The 16,696-nt window shown below is 33.2% G+C and overlaps 1 protein-coding gene across 1 annotated transcript; it reads left to right on the forward strand.

Annotated features, from left to right (window-relative positions):
- Window positions 1–8,879: 8,879 nt before the first annotated feature.
- On the forward strand, window positions 8,880–12,515 carry LOC108210703 (uncharacterized). Its single transcript, XM_017382094.2, has 2 exons — window positions 8,880–9,118; window positions 10,840–12,515. The coding sequence occupies exons 1-2, from the start codon at window positions 9,023–9,025 to the stop codon at window positions 12,187–12,189; spliced, it is 1,446 nt and encodes a 481-aa protein (XP_017237583.1). The 5' UTR covers window positions 8,880–9,022; the 3' UTR covers window positions 12,190–12,515.
- Window positions 12,516–16,696: the final 4,181 nt, after the last annotated feature.

Raw genomic sequence — 16,696 nt, forward strand, 5'->3', positions numbered from 1 at the left:
GCTTCTGAGTAACTGGTTCTCCTTGTTTATCAGTAATTAGATATGGATCTCTAAGCATAGTTGAAACCTGATTTCAATCTTTCCTTTCTGTGCCCAAATCCTGTTTTTTCATATGCGTCTTTTCCTCTTGTTCCTTGTAACCTCATACTAGTAAGCAAAGGACTTTCTTTGTATTCTCTAAAAGCAGCAGAGCTCCAGAGTTTCTTCTTCTTCTATTCAATATACAAGTTTTTTAATATCTTTTCTGCTTGAGCAACATCTGAAATAGACTTTTGCCCTTGTTTCACATTAACTTGAGCAATGTCAGAGGCTAACTTTAACTCAGCAGGTTTATCATCGACTAATTCTGATGACTTTCTCTTTCTTGTCAATGCACCACAGTCTTCTTCATCTTCAGTAGTATCATCAATTCTAGTTAAAATCTTAGAGTCTCTAAAAGTTATCTGCCTTTCACTAGGAACTTCTGATGTGATTTTGATGACTGGAAGAGAAACTTCTTTTGGAATAGGAACAGCATCAACCTTCTCCTTTCCCTTGTTCTTCAGATCAGTCTCAGGTTTTAATTGAGATCTTGTCTTTGGCCTGTTGAACTCTAAGCTATCTGATTCTTTAATTACAACTCCTTTTTCCTTAGGCCTAGAAGGCTTCTGAGTGTTATCAGATTTTGTTTGTTGCTGATCAAACTTTGACTTGCTGGCCTTCTTCTTGTTCTCAGCAGCCAGCCTTTCTTCTTCCTTTCTTAATTTTTCAATATCAACTCCTGGATTCTCCTTCTCAAAATACTTCCTTGCAACTGTTTCATCAAACTTCTGAAGCTTTGGATCTTTGTAATACAAAGTAGCTTCCTTTCCTTTATACTTCAAAGTTTGTAAGAACTTCTGAGTCTCAGAATTTCCAGCTTCAAGTAGTGTCTCAGAGTTTCCAGCTTCTTGACCATGTATCATCAGACTTTGATTTTGATCTTGAAAAGTTACTTGTTTTGATCCTTCCTTATGACCTCTCTGATCCGCACCTTTATCAGAAGTTGTGCTGACAGATGATTTTAGAATCAGCTGTTGATCTTTATCAGAGTCTTCAAGTTTCTTTCTATCCTTCCCTTGATTGTCAGCATCAACAGGATTTGACTTCTTCAAAGTCTTCTCATTTGAACACTTTTGTCCTATGAACTTTCTCCCCCTTTTTGTCATCACAGAGTAAAGAAAAGAAATTAATAAGGCCACAGATTCTTAAATACCATTAATCTTTTGATTCATAGAAATCTGATTGGCTTCAATAGTAGAAACCTTTTGAATCAGAGGTTGAAAAACTCTCTTGTTGTAAGACTCTAAGGTGAGAGCATGAGTAGTCAGTGTATCCTTGATAGAGTTGACATGTGAATGAGTCTGTTGATGAAGACCATGGAAGATATTTTACTCCAAAGACAGAGACTTTTAAATGAGCTTTGAGCTCAGAGTTTACAACTTCTTTGTCAGCCCTGTCAAGTTGCTTAACCAGATCATTTAATATAATGTCCATCTGAGATATCTTCCAGGTATTATTACATCTTTCATCTTGAAAATCATGATCCAGTGACTACTTATGAGAAAAGGAAGTTGTTCTGACATCTTTAATAAAACCTGGGTGGAATTATGATGCAACTGGACATACGAATAGGAATTTCACAGTAGCAAGTCAACTGATTGTGAAACTAACTTTATATGTTTGTAACATACTTCAACTAAAAATGGATGTCAATCCCTATGAGTTACCTCTGTTTGTTAACTGGGACGCGTCACTATGTCCATAATTCCCATTAAAATGAATGCTAGATAGGGGAGTATCTTTGCAAAGTACATAAATATTGAATGGTCAAATACACGAATCTTGAATAGAAAACTACATAGAATAATAGATGTATTGTCGTGGAAGAAATACGCAAATTATGTTTTGGACTGAAAAAAGCACGGCGCACTGCACGTTACCTTTGGTTGTGGATTTCAGAACAAACGCAAAATGTGAATTCTGATCAACTATAGACAACGGGGACCGACTACATCTTGTGCAGAAAGAACGCAAGGCAAATGTTAAAAAACTTGTGCTTAATTCAACAGAAAACATCAACACCTGCGTAGATGACGAAGTGTCACCTCCATTATCTTTAAGAGAGCTTTCGACATTGGCAAACCTTGGAGGATTGGTTCTAGATTTCTTGATTTCTCGGCACGTTTTTGTAGAAATGAATCCAACGCCATTCCGCCTGTATACTCTCTGAAGCCTGAAACATACAAACATTGCGAGTTCATAAATCAAACACGTGGTGTTCCCACGAAAAGTTGAATGTTCCGAGAATCACCGGAAAAAAAAGCCTTTCGCATGATTCTCTTTGTTTCTTTTACGACCTGGTACATCGAATCCATCAGCTATTGTCAAAACATCTTTGTCATAAAATTATAACGAAACAACAATAATGTGCTCAGAAGATTCAAAATTATCATATGCATTTTTGAACTCTCTATCAACATGCGCTACAAGAATGGGGCTGGCCGAGGTAGGAGTTTGAATCCATGGTACATTAATTTCTTTAGAATATAGTAAACAATGAGTTCAGAGCATAGCTCTTCGATAGTCCATGATCAGGCAATAATTTTGAAATTCGAAATTAAACAACCATAGCACAACAAGCTCAGTTTAAGACAATCACTTACCATAATTTCATATCGCCGGACGAAAATACGAGTTCCTGATTTGACGCCGCAGTGATTGTTCGTGTCTGTCGCATATTAAGGGGGTTCGTTAGAAAGGAAAGCTCGAGGCATGCTTTGGTAAAGTCGGTTATATTCAGGTTATTTTTCTGAAAACGAATCATGTCTTAAAGCTATTTACCGCTGTGAACCGGGTAAAACCTTGTAAAAAGATTACACCGAGGTTAAAATGCTAAACGGGCAGTGCGCTCTTTATTTATATATTGATTGTAAATGGTATGTTGGTCAATATTGTTTTTGGAAGATTGTGTTTTTTTAGTTAAAATATATAAAAAGGTAATATATTTTAGTTAAAAAGATAATTGATTATATAAATAGGCTCATAGTTTGACCCATGTACCGACTGATCAAGTTTTTAATGTTTTGGTTTTAATAATATAGTACATATATTATTTTATGGGAAAGAAATTAATTTTTTATATTATATTACAATACAATTTATTCAATAACGATTTATAAAAGGATATATATACAACCGGGATAAACCTGCACCTTTTATTGAACATGTGACATGTCTGTTGATGGAGCTTTATTGTTATAAGACCCCACCCATGCTATTCCCATATATTGCCATGCTTTCTCAGATTGCATTAGATTCTATTAATGAATTTAAAGAACAGATTTTAGTAAGCTCTTTCTCTCTCTCTTAACTTCTACGAATTTTACGGTATTTGTATATTCAGAACTTTTGGAATATACATTTTTTTTTGTGGTTTAACTAGTTTTATTGGAAAGACGTATTATATATGTAGTCCGTTTGGAAAAATTTTAAAAAAAATGATTTCACGTTTAAAGTAAAGAAATGAATTAGAAGAAGTGGATTAGAAGTGAGAAGTAAATAAGTTAATAAAGTGTTTGGAAAAAAAACCGAAACTCTCATAGAAGATAACATTCTTAGCTTTTTAAAACTGCTTCAATTTATTTAAAAAAACTGGCCAAGAAAGCATAAGTCAGAAGCCATATCGCATACGGCATCTAAAAAACAGCAGCGTCAAACAAACATAAAACATAAAACAGAAACAATCGGTGATTAATCCACTCTACATGGAATCACACTATTTGTTGAAGATGAGATATTTACAAACATCCTTTTCTCCACATCCGGTTGAAATTAATCTTGTTTAAGCTATCGACCATAATTGCAATCCCTCAACAGCTTTTATCACTAAATCAATGATCATACTTTAACAAACAAAAGAGAGAAAACAAAAACTCTCACCAAGGATAGAAACAGCCCAACTCTCACCTAACTCTCACCAGGAGAGACTACATCGAACCAAAATAATAACCAAAGTTAAATAAACTTTAGATCTGAAGCGGAACCATAGAAACAAGAGAAATCGAACTGAAAATCCACCCGCTTGGAATAGAGAAGAAAGTCAACGAAATCTTCTATGGTTTTAGATCTAACAATTCTCCCGAGAATATATGGATTCGGAGCAAAACCATAAAAACAAGAGAAATTGGACTGAAATCCACCCTCTTGGAAGAGAGACAGCGAAATCTTCGATGATTTTAGATCTAAGTTTTCCGAGAAGAATTATTATTCCAAAACTAAGAAAAAAATAAAATAATTAACTGATTCATGGCTTTCCACCGGTGAAAACCGATGGAAGCCCCAAACGGCTACGAGAAGAGAGAGGCTAGAGAAAATTAGGGTTAAGAGAGAGGTCAGAAAGTAGAAGCAACTTCTACTTATTAAAAACAAACATGCCCATGTTTGGTTTCTGGCAGTGTTCTAAAAACCCCCGATTTAACCGATTAATCCTTCACAAGGTGCCTAACCGATTCGATTTTTGACATCCAATTAATCTTTAGAAATTTTTTCTCAATCAAAGTATATATAATAAATTATTATAATTGAATACTATATATATTTAAATATGAACAATCATAGAATTTATGACATTGTAAATATATTTGTTATCAAATAACTAGTATAATAAGAACTAAATATTAAAAATAATATTTTAATATTAAAATATAACCGCTTTTCACTCCGATTAATCCTTATAATTAATCCCCGATTTTCGATTAATCCTGAATCAGTAACTCAACCGATTTGGTCCGATTCCCGATTTCTGTAACACTGGTTTCTGGATATATTGGCACTAGTAATTATTAACATGAATTCGTAATATTTTGATGTTGCAACAAAACTTAACTAAATAAAAAAAATCAACTTTCAATACAAGCAAAATCAACTTCTTTTTTTAAGAATAAGGTTGGACTAAATTGTATTTAATTGCAAATCATATAAAAGTTATATTTAATTACAAATTTCGTAAATAATTTAAAATATAATAAAATTCAAATGTGCAACCAAAAATCAACATCCAATGTAATAGTAATATAACCTTGAAAAGTTCGTGTTTAATTGCAAATCATATTTTAAAAAAAAATCCTAGTTGTAGTTGCAAATCATGTTATAACAAATTTCAAATGATTAAAATGACAAAGAAATTAGAAAATAAGTATAATTGATCATTGCTCAATACTATTATATTTAATTTTATAGAATAATAATTGAAATATAGATATATAATATTTAAAATTAATTTCATGAAACAACTTTTTCTTTTAAAAGAATTCATATCTTTAGAAGATTTAGAAAGTTTAAAAGTTGAAAATTCATATATATACATTTGTGTTCATTTCAATGGTTTTACTCTTAGGTATTTAATCATGAATACATACCAACTATACCAAAAAATAATTTGATAAGAACTTTTTCCTCAAAGACAATAAACGTGTAGATCTCAATAAACCAGATAGAAGAACAAAGGTGAAAAAAAGCTGCAACCGAAATGAACAAAAAAGACGTCCTTTGCCAAAAGGAGGCATGGAAAAAGACTTTGGGGTCGTTTAAAATAAAATAGTGAAGTAGAAATCAGAAGCAAGTTAAGACTTATAAGTGATTAAACTGTTTGGTATATAAGCAGAAATCCTGAAACAAAAGTTAGTAATCCTAACTTTTTTTAAGTGCTTCTCTACTTTTTACACAAACGGTACAAACGGTACGAATAAGTGCTTATAACTTGTAAGCTCAGAAGTCGACTTATATTTGCCTGCCAAACACCACCTTTGAAACTCCAATGATTATTCTGTTTTACGGTTAGCTTATGATATGTTAGCATGACTCAAATGGACTCGACTGGTTGAGTCTAAAAGAAGAATCCTTGTAACTCTCGATGGAACTCGTGAAACTCACACGTAAGAAGGAATTATTAGTGGCAGTTCACGGAGAAGTGATGTTTTGGTAATGGTCATCTTTAGACATGCGAGAGAAATATGAATATTTTGACTGATAAGTACAACCTTCACACAGAAGAGCTGGGAAGGAGGATGGCAGCAACAGAATAGGCCGAAAAATAATTAGGAATCTGGGCAACAAAATTAATAATTCATTTATATTATTTAATCTAAACATATGTGACAAAATGAAAATATATATATGTGTGTATATATAGTGGCTAGGCTTTTCTAATATTTTAGTTTTGGTTTCTTAATAATATAATACTCTTTCCTTCTAATTTACTTTATATTTTGATAAACATGTTCAAACTTTTAACCATATCGAAGTGAATTTAAAACATAATTTTGTCAAAATTTTATAAATATTTTATTAGTTTAGCTTAGATTTTTGTGATAAGCAATAATTTTTTATTCCTAAACTACTAAAATAAGAAGGAAAAATTGACTTTTATATTTTTTGTAATCCATTATATAAGTCGTTTGATTATTTGCACGTAATTTTAAGAAATTTGGTCATATAATAATATTTTAATATTTTTGTAATTTTTGTAACAAATATATAACATAGCTAGAAAAATTAAAATTTAAGAACACCAATTTTAAATATATGCAATTTTCCTAAAAGTGTGTGTAAAAATTGAGGCGACTTATATAATGGAACAATGAAAGTATTATTATACTCTTAAGTACATGATTATGGTTGGGTGAAGATTATAAAACATAATTGGAAAAAAGTAAAGTCATATTTGTGTAAAATGATTTTATAATATAATCAAACTTATTTTTCTCTCGCAAAAGAAATTTTAATTAATATTTTATCCAACTATACAAGGAGATTTTTAGAAGCACACCGAACGTTTCAACAAGGCACTATGGCGGTAAATAAATTATCTATCGGCACGTGCATGTCTCCTTAAAAATGCTTATAGTACAGGCACTACCGGTGCCGGTGGTGTCTAAGATAATGACTACTACTGTAATATGGCAACTTTGAACTTGCCAAGGATTCATAATCAGGAAAAGTGTGTGTTATATTATTTGTTATAACATATGTATTATTTATAATATTAAAATTATTATGCATGGTGATTATGTTGTCCTAATTTGACGTACATGAATTTATTTAGTGTTTGGCTAAATGAAATGTATGTATTTCTAGCATACATGTACTGTATACTTTTATTAAATATTCATGGAAAAGATTACTATCTTTATAAACAACTATCTAAAATTATACATAGGAGTGGGAAACACGGTTGGGACGGAAATATTTAAGATCCTAGCATGATGAGGATGGGGATTAAGAATATATCCCCACGAGATGGGATAGGGATTGGGCGAAGAAAATATATATGAGACGAGGTTGGAAAATGAAGTCCCCATCCCGAACTCATCCCATTTTTAACCCTATGCATGACAAGTATGGATTTGCCTGTATTTGACTGGATTTCATCGAAGTCTCAGATCATCTAATATTACATCCCTGTTTGGGCAATGAAAGTTGCTCCTATTCTACTTAAATTATTTGTATAAAAAGTAAGAAATATTTTTAACAAGTTGTAAGAAATAAATTAGAAGTAGAAATAACTACGGGGATCATTTGGATAAACTTAAAAAAGTCTTCTTCGTTAAAGTAAAAAGTGGATTAAAACTGAAAAGTAAATTAAGACTTATAAGTAATTAAAAAACTGTTTGAAAAAGAAATGCAAGTCGTGAAAAGTAGAAGTCGGCTTCTTGGTAGAAAAAACCATAAGCCTTATTCGGCAAACATGCACATATTCTTTCTTTACGACTTATACTTTCTTCCAAACACTTTAATAACTTAAATTTATTAGTTTATTTATCACTTTTACTTCACTTCTTTATGGTATGTAAGCAATCACTCCTTCTACTCTACACGAAACCATCACTACATATTCTGAGAGCATCTCCAACCGTAAAAAACCATTGACTAAAATGTTAGTTGGCATACTAAAAATAAAATTTTTAGCCAACCTCATGAAAAATTCACACTCCAACCACACATATCTGTTATCTATAATTTTAGTCAACCTCCTATGGATGACTATATTTGTCGAACCTCTACATGTCTGTAAAAAATCTGTAGGAAAATTGCACATCATTTATTACCATATTGAACTGATATATTCTATTTCAACAATTTAAAATATTAATGACATACTATTTTTAAATTATAGCCAACCAATATAGCCAATACCATTGAAGCATAATGTCTTACAGATTAAACAAATTTTACATAATGTCTTACAGATCCAATTTAGCCAACGATTATAGTCAACTCCGTTGGAGATGCTCTGACAATCCTGAGATGGACATTTCCCATCTGTCGACAAATTTAAACATAACATTTTGATCTTTCAACATTACATTTTTTTAATATAATTCATAAAATATAAATATGTAATTCAACCTTATTTACGTTGGTATGTTTGCGTTGGATGAGGTTGAATGAATTTGCACAAAAGAAATCATAGTATACAATAATACTTTATTTAATTTTGACAAAATTATGAGATACGAGTCGATCGCAGATTTCCCCAATACAACTACCAACACGCTAAACATCATCCATGGATAAGCTTAAACCTCACCGTCGAATAAGGACAACTGTACTCCAACATCCCGCCAACGTCAGTTTCTTGCCATTAACACAACACATCATCCAAGGCTATACTTGTAATTTCACTTCCCATAATTACCAACAACATTAACTAATCATCTCATTATCTATCTTTATTACACTACAGATCATTTTGTAATGACTTGCTTGGCCCCATCTATCTCTCATACAGTACAAAATAAGAGCTAGAGATAGAAAGCTTTTAGCTTTTAGTACTCTCTCTCTCTCCCCCTCCCTCTATATATATATCTCTCTCTTTTGTTGAATGTATACTAAAATCTTGATTCTTAGATTCAGTTCTGGGGGATAAATTGGGCTCGAGTAAATCGGGCTGCTATCAAAAACTATATATAAAATTTGAAGATTTTGTTGATCTGGATTAAGGATGAGTAATTTATCAAACAACAGTGTGGAGACTGTTAATGCTGCAGCTACTGCTATTGTGAATGCTGAGAGTAGAGTCCAGCCCACTAGTGTTCAGGTGATTCATCACATCTTTTATGTGATTTTTGATTGATTTTATGTGTATATATAATTGCTGGGTGATAAAGTTTTGATCTTTATGGTTTGTTTTGATTATTTGGTGACTGGGGTAGTTTGGTAATTCAGTATGTAGATTAGACTTGCTTGGTCTAAATGATTCGGAAAGTCTAGTGGTAAAAGCTTATCAATGAACTCGGGTTCGATCACTGATTAATTTGGTGTTAGAATAAGAAAAGGGTGTTTTGTCTAATGTTTTTATGGTGAAATTTGTAATGTGGATATACCTTTTAGTATTTTTTGAGAGCATAAAGATGGGGGTTTCCTAGTTAGAAAGGTGTGGTCCATCACTTGTTTAGGAATTCTATGCATCAGAAAGGAAAAAAGAAAAAGTAAAAATAGAATCATGACTGAGTTACCAACACTAGTGATTTACTTGACTTGTATGGATATTTTCTCCTGGGAATAGTTTCAGCCAAATTTCATCTTTCAATTATGTTGAACCCTTGAAATTTTTTGTTTTTTTCGTGAGGTCACTCGAAAGGGGTAAATTACATTACAGTTAGGCCATGTGTTCGATATGCATAGGTAGCGGCCTTGCGGCGCGTTTTAGTTCTTTGAGGAAGTTGATAGAGTCAAAAATGAGACAATCAGGTCTTGGTGGTATGCATGGCGAAGATTTTCTGGGTCATGATCATAAAGGCTTCCGTATGTTTTTTTTTTCCTATGTGTAGGCCATTGTTCAATATCATATGTACATAGGTAATTTGCCTTGCAGCGCCTTTTAGTTCTCTAAGGAATTCCATAAAGTTAAAATTGGACAATTTGGTCTTGTAATTTACAAGAGGAAGATTTTCTATATTTGTTGTTTAGCCCCTTTTTAGGACTAGAAAAGTTGGATTTAGTTGATACTCTATTCATATTTGGTTTGGTGATAAGTATAATGAAATGAAGTGATGCGGTTAAATTTTTTGATTAGACCCTTGCTTGCATGACGAAGTTTTATGCATTTAAAAGCTTTATCATTCTTGTTTGAAGGCTTCCCAAGTTTGATTATCTGATTTTGCTAATCTTTTTACTAATGACTTAATTATTCACTATTCAGTACATAATGTTACAAGTATACTGTATACATACAGCATTTACTATACTTTCAGTATGCATCTTTCAGGAATTCTGGGTTGTAACATACAAAGACTATAATATTGGTTTCGTAAGAATTTAAGGATACTTGCCATCCGGATGATATACATGACTGTAAAGTACCTAATTGTGCATATAAATACTTAAAGGAATAGTATCACAAATATATATGGTTATCATTTTTGCATCTCTGGTGATTAGCAATGTGTAGTGAACAATTAATCAGTAAATGGTCCTGCTGCGAACTTTATCAAACTCTTGTTATTGTAAATTTACGCCAAATTGCCAGTTACTATTCTTGGCAGCTACTTATTGACACAGCTGCATGACATAGTATCCCTGACATTAGGCAGACAGAATATGGAATTACACCTTGGTAGCTTTCGTGGCACACTGGCATATTAGAAGTCCTTTATATTGTGGATCTATCAAAGTGCTTTAGAAAAATGGAGTTGATGATTATTCGTCTCTTGTCCACCATATATACGAATTTCACCTACTTTCATATTAATTAGATAAGCTGGTGCAAGCCTGAAATAAGTAACTTACAGAATGTTAAATTTTAATTTTTGATTACAGAAGAAACGATGGGGAAGCTGCTGGAGTTTGCCCTCTTGTTTTGGCTCTTCAAAGCCCAGCAAACGAATTGGTCACGCCACCCTTGTTCCTGAGCCAACAGTTCCTGCATCTGCAGCTCCTGTTACTGAAACTGTAAACCACACATCAACCACGGCATTTCCTTTTATAGCTCCTCCCTCTTCTCCTTCATCTTTACTCCAATCAGATCCTTCCTCTGCCATTCAGACGCCAGGTGGATTGATGTCCCTCACATCTCTTTCTGCGAATGTCCGCTCCCAAGGTGGCTCCATATTTGCCATTGGTCCCTATGCTTATGAAACTCAGTTAGTTTCACCGCCCGTCTTCTCTACCTTCACCACTGAACCATCTACAGCCTCCTTCACCCCCCCTCCTGAACCTGTGCAATTGACGACACCTTCATCCCCTGAAGTGCCTTTTGCGCAGCTTTTGGCATCATCTCTAGCACACCCTCTAAGCCGCCCCCGAAGGAACAGTGGGCCAAATCAAAAGTTCTTGTTGTCGCAGTATGAGTACCAGCCCTATCAGGTGGGAAGCCCAGGCAGTTACCTCATATCTCCAGGCTCAACAATACCTAATTCCGGCACATCAACGCCTTTCCCAGATAAGCTACCTCTCATTGAGTTTCAGGTAGGGGAAACTCCAAAATCCTTGGGCTATGAATATTATACTTCTCAGAAGTGGGGTTCAAGGTTAGGTTCAGGATCCATGACTCCAAATGGTTTGGGTTCAAGGTTAGGTTCTGGCTCATTAACACCCAATGGTGGTGTTTCAAGGTTGGGTTCTGGTTCTTTGACGCCAAATGATTTGAATTCAAAGGCAGGCTCTGGTTCTATGACTCCAACTGAGCCTGTGTCTAAAGACGATCTGATTGTGAACCAAATATCTGAGGTGGCATCACTTGCCAACTCAGACAGTGGGTCTCAAGATGAAGAAATCGTTATTGGTCATAGAGTATCATTCGAATTGCGCTGTGAGGATGTTGAAACGTGTCTAAAAAAGAATTTGAATTCGACCGAAGAAACCGTATCAGAGTTTCAACATGATGTGACAGTCCAATGCGCGAGAACAGACAAAGAAGTATCAGACAAAGCAATGAATACTTGTAATTGTGGAGGGGAGAGCGAGGCTATCATGCCTGGAAAAGCTATAGAAGGGCATGAGAAGCAGTGTTTGTGTAAGAATAATTCTGGTAGACATGGTTCGAGCAAGGAATTCAAATTCGATAGCACAAAAAGTGATGAATGGTGGACCAGTGACAAGGTTGTTGGTAAGGAGTCAGGTTCCAAGAACTGGACATTCTTCCCAATGCTACAGCCAGAGCTCAGCTGAGTTAAGACTCAAGAATTACAACACACGTGTTCCTTCACCTCTTAGCGTCCTTGGTCTGGATACAGATTGATGAAAAATGAACATATACACGATCAATCTCGACATTAAGTGATGCTTTATTCGGAGTTAGAGAAAACACAATCTGAGAAAATTACATCCTTCTTACCTTGCACTCAAAGGCAGCCGCAGGATCCCAGCTCCTCTTGCCAAATGCGATCACTTACAAGAACAGTGGGTCTAGCTGCTTTAATTTTCTTTCATTTTCTTATGCATACTTTGAACATTAAAGTACATGTACAACTAAATATGTTCTAAATTCTTTGGTCTGCACATTTGTCATTAAATGAAAAAAATAAATGAGTATAAATTGTATCACACAAGTTACAACTGTTGATGTTGGGTCAAAATGTGCTTCAAGTTAAAGGAGGTTCTTCAGTTATTCACCTTATGTTCTCAATTCTCAGTACCACCTACCACCTCTCCCCAGTCAGTTTCTCATACCTAAAGTTTCATCTTCCCTTTTCCTAGTATTTTCTTCCAACTTTCTTTTGCTAAATCATTTTCTTCTAATCGGGATGGTATTTTATATATTATAATTGTTATAAATTTCTGCTTACAAGAAATTCGATATTAAACCAAGGACTTCGAATAATATAAAAACTAAGCATAGAAAATCAGAGATATGAAACGGAGAAGAGATATATGCAAATAGAGACTGGGAATGGAGACCAGATATATGCAGATTAGGAATGGCGACCAGATATACGTAAATAGAGATCGAAACGAAGACGAGAGGCAAATGATATTATATGTATGCAAATGAGATCATAAAAGGGATATCTCAAATAGTTTGTAATAAAGGGTTAATAAATCTATCTCAAATAGTCTGTAATAAATTGATTAAGTATATAATGAAAATCTCATTTCATAAAACAAGACACATAATTGGGATTTAGATAGCTTCCTGATTATGAATCAAAATATATATTTTTTTATTTTTTGAAATCATGAATCAAATATTTTTATAACTTATTTTTAATATCATTTTCAAAGAACGACTACAATCCATATATTTATATTAATTCTCATTATGATATTATAAATCCACCGGCTAAGATCAGGGATAGAGTATGCTGGATGAAGTAACAGAAATAGTGACATATACATCAACAATCATAAATCATAACAATAATTCATTTTTTCAAAGACTAAAATGTTTGACTTGTTAGATGTTCGATTCTTGCGTCGGGACCTCTTTGAAAAATTATCACTTTTTTGGGTCCAAAATTATGAATGGTTGCCATACTTCTTGCTGAGAGAGAGTGGCAAGATTAGTTTGGTCATGAAATAATTATTATATTAAGCTCTAAATTTAATATATTTAGCATGTGTCCACGAACACATTATAAAATCGAAAATAATTAACTGTTTATATATTGTTTCAAGGTTGTTTGCATCGGTGTCTTCACAGATTTAGAGGGGTGTATTGGATTGGGATTTTAAAGCATTTTTTTTCATTCATGAAATCCGAGGGTATTCGATTGGGATTGTTTGAAATCCATTAAAATCTTGAGGTATTCGATTGAGATTTTAAATTATGCAACAAAATCTAGTGGTATTCAATTAGGATTTCAAATTATGCTTTAAAATCTGATGGTATTCAATTGGGGTTGTTTAAAATCCATTAAAATCTGAAGGTATTCAAATGCTGATGGATTTTTTTGGATTTCATAAAATGATGGATTTTGTGGCATTCTTCGGTGTTTTTTAAGTTTTTTGAAATTCCATCAAAATCAAAGGGATTTTGAAGCATTGTGCTTAAATCCTATAAACTCTGCTACATTTTATCAAAAATCTGCATAAAATCAAAATCACATACAATCCATTAAAATCTATGAACTAAAAACAATCCATTAAAATGCCAATCGAATACACCCTCTTAAGTTACTTGTCAAATCTGTCCGATTCCTTTCAATTATTGTATATTGCCTGCCTCAAGCAACACATACATCAATTGTCGGTATAAATTTAATTTATCCCCAACTGGAGCAAGTTTAATATACACTCATTTCATCATTTGTTTTTGGAATATATTAATAATGGTTGCATCAAATCAAATTCGATTTTATTACTCTACTAACTATTGTGTTAAAATAACATAACTGTATGACTTCTTTTATATTAATGAATAAAATATAAAAAGATATTTCAGTACTTGGTTATAATTTTATATGTTTAAAAATAATCTAAACTTTAAATAGAGTTTAATACAATGCTAAAATACTAAAATACTCTCTTCGTTTCAATTTACATGTCCACTTTCAAAAAAAAAATTTGTTTCAAATTACTTGTCCACTTCAACTTTCAATACAAAATCATATTTTCAAAGTCAAGTCTACTACACATATCTTTTATTTATATTTTCTAGATCAATCTCACTCCACATATGTTGATCATTTAATGCAATTAATTTGTGAATATTCACTTTTCTTAAGCTATGCGATTTTTTTAAAGTAGAGGGAGTATATCAATAACATCTGGCGCCGAATTTTAGAGACTGATCCAACAAAATTTTGCGGGATCAAATTTCTTGAAAATATAGGGAAATTGGTTCAAACTTGTTAAAATTACATTTATCTATCCTAAGTTTTTGCGACTGGCATGAAATCGAAGCGAAAAAACAAAATGAAATATTCTACGATTCTGACATGAAATGCAAGAATGTTTTGGTTCACTTTACTTTTTTTTTTTTTTTTTTGAAACAAAGGTGTTAATCTAATAATAAAAGGCCATACGGCATCTACACCAATGATCGAGTCGAACAAACAGTAAATTGCAATCGCATGATCTCACAATGAGACAGTTAAACGATATTTTGAAGAAATTGTATGTACAAATACAAGTACCCGCTTCATGCATTCTCGTTGAATTACTGGTACCCTCTTCATCATGCACCGATAGAGCTATCATTTGAGCTATCGACCAGAACTGCGATTCCATACAAACTTTCATACCAAATCAAACCCCGCTTACAATTAAGAAGCGAAAAACAAAGCTCTCACCAGGGAGAGAAAACAATCTTAGATGAAACCACAGAAACAAGAGAAATCCGACTGAAAGTCCACCCACTTGAAATAAAGGAGAAAGACAGCGAAATCTCCGATGGTTTTATATCTAAGAATCCCTCGAGAATAGATTTGGAGCAGAACCACAAAAACAAGAAAAATCGAACTGCAACTCACCCGCTTGGAAGAGAGACAACGAAATTTCCGATGGCTCTGGATCTAAGTTTCTTGAGAAGAAGTATTATTCAAAAACTAAGAATAAAACAAAGTAATTAACTGATTCGGGGCTTTCCACCGGTGAAAACCGATAGAAGCCCCAGGCGGCTACGACAAGAGAGAGGCTAGAGAGGATTAGGGTTTTTTGGGAGAGGGAGAGTTTGATTACGCATTTCTCTCAAAATTAGCGTTCAATTAGTCGGTTCTCATTCTCTGTTTCAAGTCAGTTAAAGAGCTGGTTTCAAAAAAAAAAAAAAAAGGTCAGTAAAGGAGCTTTCACCGGTTTTTATGCCGTGGAAAGCTCTCATCATTTGTGGTTTTTTTCATTTTCGTTATTTTTTTTCAGTAAAATCTAATTTTTTGGGTGTTGGGTCGTTCCATCTTTTAGAGTATTTGTGCGTCTCTTCTTTTGAAATGTTGTGTTATAATTTTGTTTAGTTTGTTTAAATTTATTCCATGTTGGTTAATGATTTTATTGATGATTTTGAAAATCTAGAAAGCTCGTATCAAATCTGAGGCGGTGATAATTATAACAAGAGCTTATTTTTTACAATTAAATTGTTAATCTACTAGGTTTATTTTTTCAGCATGTCTATGACCAGTGGCGGACGCAGACTAGAAGTATAAGGGGGGCCAGATGTATATAAACAAAGATGGGGTCATATTTAGATTTTACAACTAATTATACAGAGATTATATACTACAACTATGGGGGGCCCAAGGCCATCCATGGTCCTACACACGGTCCACCCCTGTCTATGGCTAGTATCTTGGATGTCATAGGTAGGGTGTCGGTCCCCGCATCTCAGTTTATGTGATATGTCATAGGTGGGATGTCGCTCCCGTTATCCCAATTTATGCGATTAGGATTTTTGAACACTTATAAGATCAATTCTGATATTGCTGCTTTCTGGAATGTTATACAGTTCAGATTGCTTGAATATCTTTTGATTTTATTTTTAACTTTAAAATTTTTTAAATTCTATATGTTAAATGATCATGAAACAAAGCAGCTCATTATTTTAAGTTTTAAGAATTTTTAAATTCTATACGTTAAATGATCAGGTTGCAAAGCAGCTCATTATTCTAATAATATTATCACTTATATTTTTTTAATAATGTTAAAATAATAAAAATTCATAAATTTATTATTAAATATCAAATTGGCTGATTTTAGTTAGAAGAATAAAAAATTAATGTGAATGCAAGGGGTCTCAATATTGTTT

The sequence above is a fragment of the Daucus carota genome, chromosome 3, assembly GCF_001625215.2.
Source record: "Daucus carota subsp. sativus chromosome 3, DH1 v3.0, whole genome shotgun sequence".
Lineage (NCBI taxonomy): Eukaryota > Viridiplantae > Streptophyta > Magnoliopsida > Apiales > Apiaceae > Daucus > Daucus carota.

Excerpts from the sequence above, each read along its gene's own strand:
- LOC108210703 (XM_017382094.2), top strand. The coding sequence starts at position 9,023 with ATGAGTAATTTATCAAACAACAGTGTGGAGACTGTTAATGCTGCAGCT. Across the intron at positions 9,119-10,839 it reads TCCAGCCCACTAGTGTTCAG|AAGAAACGATGGGGAAGCTG; the intron begins GTGATTCATCAC and ends TTTTGATTACAG.